Here is a 5,555-nt window from a genome sequence, read left to right as displayed (position 1 = left end):
GGGGGGGGGTTCTACTGTAGAAACATGAATGGGGCACATGCTGTGAGCGTCTCTGTTAAAGTGCCGTGTCCTGAACAGTTGAAAGCGTTGAGTGAGAAAAGGAAAGTGGCCGTGGCGTGGCTGCGTCTGTTTCCTGTTGCCTCACCTATGGCTTTAGACATCCTCCTCCTGCAGAAGATCAGCACAGGCAGAGAGACCAGGACCAAGACCAGCAGAGCCAGACCCCCGTACAGCAGCGCTCCTGCAGCTGTTAGAGGACAAATACACACCAACATATAGAGTACTGGACTCTTTAATGAGCTTAATGAGATTAATGAGCTCCCTGCAGACATGTTATACACTTATATTAGACTGTTGCATATGGGATAGTATGTCCTGTCCAGTCACCTCCTGGGAACTGCCAGGTGCTCTTGAGCAAGGCACCATACCCCCCAACCGCTCAGGCAGCCCACTCACTCTGACATCTCTCCATTGGTGCATGTATAGGTCCTGAGCATGTGTGTGTATTTCAGGCCTGTGTGTGATTACTACCAAGTGTGTACACAGAATGTAAATTGTAACTAATTGGGGATTAATAACAACTAATTAAAAAATTAAATTATAATTTAAAAAAAGCCAGAGGAGCTGAAATAAAGAAAAAATTATTAAGAAAAGAAACATGCAGCTAGTGAAAAGGTGGTCTCGTCCACCATAACTGCAAAAAACTAGGTGTTGTTGATCTCTTTTTTGATGGCATCATTTACCACCTCAGCAACAGCCATTATGAGATCATTTTGAATTCCTCCAGATGTTTCCCGTTTTTTCTCTGTCTTTCATCGTGCAGGCTTGTCTCTCGTCTCCACTGCTTATCCACTTGCAAATCCACCCTGGACTCACCATTTCTTCAAGTATCCCACCATCGTGAAGTGTCGCTCGGATACCTGATGTTTGCTAGCTGCCTCTGTGAAGCTTTTAAAGCTGTTAAAGCCTGTGGTGTTCCATGTTCCCTGACTGGTATTAAAAGCGAACACGGCCAGCAAAATAGCTTGTTCTGCAGTTCGACAGTGCTAGCTGTTAGCCAGTCATAGCGGTCGTAGTTACCCTCAGTGAAGGACCGCACAAAACCTTGGCCAGCCTTGGTTGGCTCATCCAGCTCAGGCGTAGGTCTTCCTCTTAAAATAATTTCTTTCTTCTCTCCAAACGGGCGCCTTGAAAAAGGCCCATGAAGGAGCTCGGAAACAGGATTGTTAGGAGGTGTGAAGGTAACGGCTATAGCTAGTTCACCCTGGTTCACACACAACCCGCTAAAAGGTTCAAGCTTTGATGACATCAGCGGGGGCTAGCGCAGACACAACGCTGAACCCCTAGGGCGTTCTGTCACTACACATCAAAATTTGATTGGCTGATACACACGTCACTCAGAGCTATAATCAAATGGGAAATGGCAGCTTCAATGAAGGGATAGCAATCCTACTGGTGCTGGTCCACGGAGCTGTGATGCGTTTAGATGACATGGAAAATCTAGCTACCATATTCTTTCTGGAAATAAAATCATAACGTGTTGAAAAAGTAATAGATTTTTTGACACATAATAATTTAATTTTGAAAAAGTATATATTTTTGATTTTGACAGGGCCAGCAGAGAAGCCCCTGATGGCCCTGAAAGCCCACCACTGCATGTACCTCTGGGTGATGGTGTCTCAGTGTGTACATGTACCTCTGGGTGATGGTGTCTCAGTTTGTTCATGTACCTCTGGGTGATGGTGTCTCAGTGTGTACATGTACCTCTGGGTGGTGGTGTCTCAGTGTGTACTTGTACCTCTGGGTGGTGGTGTCTCAGTGTGTACATGTACCTCTGGGTGGTGGTGTCTCAGTGTGTACATGTACCTCTGGGTGTTGGGGTCTCAGTGCCCGGCAGAGTGGTGATTGGTCCAGTTGTGGTCCAAGCTGTGAACAACAACAACAACAACATGGCGATACAAAGACTTCGTGATGAGAGAGACGTGATATTCATGTGTGTGTCTGCTGAACTGTTGCTTTGTTGGGTTTATACGTTAAAATTGGACTAGCTGGAAGTGAAACTTCCTCCAGACCTTCAGAGACATGAATAATCATTTTCATTCTCACCATGAATCTCCCCGTCTGCTACAACAATCCTGAACTCATGGTAATGATCCAGGGACAAATGCGTGTCCAGACCACATTTGTAGAGTCCTGAGTCAGACCTGGTCAGCTGGGAGATGGACACATACACATTTCCTCCAGATGGAGATCCTCTTACATATTCAATGCCGTATCTGTCTCTCTGAGTGCTGGGACGGGTTGTTTCAACGAGAAGGTTTTTGTCTTCACATTGATCCTTACAGAAGTACGTCCTTCTTCCAGAGAAAGAAAAGACGCAGGCAACTACAATATTATCTCCAGATGTCTTGTTGAAGGTTGTTCCTTCAGGAGGACTTCCTGTTAGCAGGGCTGAAAAGATGAACAATCAATATTTACTGGGTGTAATCTAGAAGATTATCCACAGTTCTGGTCCTTGCAAATTGAGTCTGATTTGGTCTGTTTCATTGTCCTGTCATCCCTAAAATCTCCTCCCTCATAGAAACCCTGCACACTGAGTCGGGTGGAGTTTGAATGGTGTAGTTGTTCTAAGGAAAAGGACTCATCTACAAAAGAGCTGCCCCCCCCCCTCCTTACCAAGGAGATGCAAAGCAGTTTCACACTTAAAGGACAAGACAAATAGAATATTTCATGATTTCATTTGGTAGAAACTCACCGTCAACAACAATGAGTCTAAAGTCGGAGTGGAAGAGTGTTGTATGGCGTACCAATCCACACCAGTACCGTCCAGAGTCAGACGAGGTCAGCTGGGAGATGCTGACCAAAACATTAGTTTCTAGTCGTAGTTCTTTATATTCTATCCGGTATCGGCCACTCTGAGCTGTGATATTACTTGTTTCAATAAGAATCTCTCCTTCTCCTCTGCATTCATTCTTACAGAAGACTAGTCTGCTTCCTGATAAAGTAAAGGTACATGTAACTGTGATAGCTTGTCCTTGTGTCCGTGTGAAGAAAGGAATCTGGGCTTTGGCGAGACCAGAGTTTCCGTCTTGCACAGCTGTTGAAGAGATGAACAAGCATTAGTTCATTTGATCTTTAAAGATGAACTGAACTGAAAGAATAAGTGTTGATATCTTGTTGTATATGATTATTTAAAATGAATCACACTACAAATATAAATTAAACAAATCAATAAAGCTTTTTTTAAGCAACACAAAAATTGCGTTTGTTAGTATTAGAACGCTGACAACATCAATGACGTCACTGGCATGGTAGGACCTGATGGTATCTAGGCAACGGCTGCAGCATGTTACTGTATAAACAGACTGAAACGTGTCAATTGAATGGTGAGGGACAGGCCTGTAGTGTCTGACTGTGAGGGACAGACCAGGCCTGTAGAGTCTGACTGTGAGGGACAGGCCAGGCCTGTAGAGTCTGACTGTGAGGGACAGGCCAGGCCTGTAGAGTCTGACTGTGAGGGACAGGCCAGGCCTGTAGAGTCTGACTGTGAGGGACAGGCCAGGCCTGTAGAGTCTGACTGTGAGGGACAGGCCAGGCCTGTAGAGTCTGACTGTGAGGGACAGGCCTGTAGTAAGGGGCACATTCTGGACCTGATAGTCTCCAAGGGTCTGAACATTTCCAAGGTTGTGTTGACTGACGTTGATCTCTCTTATCATTCCTGTGTTTTTTTCAGCGGCACTATCTCTGTGCCCAAAAGTGTCCAAACAAAGATAATCAGAAAACAGTACATCACCGAAAACACCAGTGAAACTTTTACTCAGCTTTTCTCATCCACACCCGCCCTCTCTGGGCTATCAGTGACTGAGCTTGTAGATAATTTAAACTGTAAAATTACAAATGTTATTGATGCCATTGCTCCCACTAAGGTCAAAGTTGTCTCTTGTAAGAAAAGATCTCCATGGAGAAATGTCCCACTGGTGAGAACAGAAAAAAGAGAGTGTAGGAAAGCTGAACAAAGGTGGCGAAAAACAAATCTCCTGGTCCATTATAACACCTACAAAGAGAGACTTCGCATTTATAATTTGGAACTGAGGAATGCAAGAAGGTCCTTCTTCTCTGATATTATCTCTAGAAACAATAATAATTCACGTGCTTTGTTTGCTACTGTCGATAGGTTAACAAACCCTCCAGGACCAGTAGCATCTGGACTTAGGTTAACAAACCCTCCAGGACCAGTAACATCTGGACTTAGGTTAACAAAACCTCCAATACCAGTAGCATCTGGACTTAGGTTAACAAACCCTCCAGTACCAGTAGTATCTGAACTGTTATCTACCAAGGCCTGCAATGACTTTGCCTCCTTCACAGATAAAATTCAGAAGATTAGACAAACAGTCATTGCCTCCATATCAAGTCCAGGATATGTGTTGTCACAGTGTTCAAGCAAAACTAGTTCCAGTATGAGAGAATTTCACACAATCAACCATAAAAACATAGAGGACATTATTCAACATCTGAAAACCTCGACCTGTTGCCTTGATATTCTACCAACGGGTGTTTTCAAAAATGTTTCAAATTGTTTGGCTTCTGATCTTCTACAGATTGTGAACATGTCTCTTCTTTCAGGTATCTTTCCACAGGCCCTGAAAACTGCAGTAATCAAGCCACTCTTAAAAAAGAACAATCTAGACACATCACTAATGAGCAACTATAGGCCGATATCAAACCTTCCGTTTTTAAGTAAAATCATTGAAAAAGCAGTTTTTCAACAACTCAACCATTTCTTGTCAATAAGCAACAGTTTTGATACCTTTCAGTCGGGTTTCCCACCACACCACAGCACTAAGACGGCTCTCGTTAAGGTCTTTGATGACATCCACCTTAACACAGATAGTGGCAAAATTTCAGTCTTAGTATTACTTGATCTCAGTGCTGCATTTGACACGGTCGACCATAACATATTACTAGACCGATTGGAAAACTGGGTTGGCCTTTCTGGCTCAGTACTAAACTGGTTTGAATCCTACTTACAGAATAGGGATTTCTTTGTGTCAATAGGTAATTATACATCTGAACATACAAATATGACGTGCGGAGTCCCCCAAGGCTCCATTCTGGGGCCTCTTCTGTTTAACATCTACATGCTTCCACTGGCTCAGATTATGGAAAACAACAAAATAAGTTACCATAGTTATGCGGATGGCACACAAATTTAATTCAATTCAATTCAATTTTATTTATAGTATCAATTCATAACAAGCGTTATCTCAAGACACTTTACAGATAGACCACACTCCAGAATTTACAAGGACCCAACAGTTCTAGTAGTTTCCTCCAGAGCAAGCAACAGTGCGACAGTGGCGAGGAAAAACTTCCTTTTACCCAGAAACCTCGGTCAGACCCAGGGTCTTGGTAGGCGGTGTCTGACGACCCGTTGGGATAAGAATAAAGAGTTGCGGTAACAGTCACAAAAAATAAATTAACTTCTTGGGCGGACGGTTCCCGTGCACGGGACGTAAACTCGCCGTTTTTCGGAAGTGCTGACTTCTTTCCTA

At 43.7% G+C, this 5,555-nt stretch overlaps 1 protein-coding gene across 1 annotated transcript in view; it reads right to left on the bottom strand.

Moving 5' to 3' along the window:
* Positions 1 to 5,555, bottom strand: part of LOC117941021 — a 9,374-nt gene that overhangs the window by 1,737 nt on the left and 2,082 nt on the right. Inside the window, exons 2-5 of the mRNA XM_034866127.1 lie at positions 2,756 to 3,097; positions 2,107 to 2,451; positions 1,867 to 1,926; positions 146 to 247 (exon numbers count right to left, since the gene is read on the bottom strand). Coding sequence (XP_034722018.1) covers positions 146 to 247; positions 1,867 to 1,926; positions 2,107 to 2,451; positions 2,756 to 3,097 — 849 coding nt within the window. The remainder of the gene's footprint in view (positions 1 to 145; positions 248 to 1,866; positions 1,927 to 2,106; positions 2,452 to 2,755; positions 3,098 to 5,555) is intronic.

Source organism: Etheostoma cragini, unplaced genomic scaffold (assembly GCF_013103735.1).
Source record: "Etheostoma cragini isolate CJK2018 unplaced genomic scaffold, CSU_Ecrag_1.0 ScbMSFa_4023, whole genome shotgun sequence".
NCBI lineage: Eukaryota > Metazoa > Chordata > Actinopteri > Perciformes > Percidae > Etheostoma > Etheostoma cragini.
Note: the sequence above shows the minus strand (reverse complement) of the source record. Positions and strands in the feature narration are given on the sequence as shown.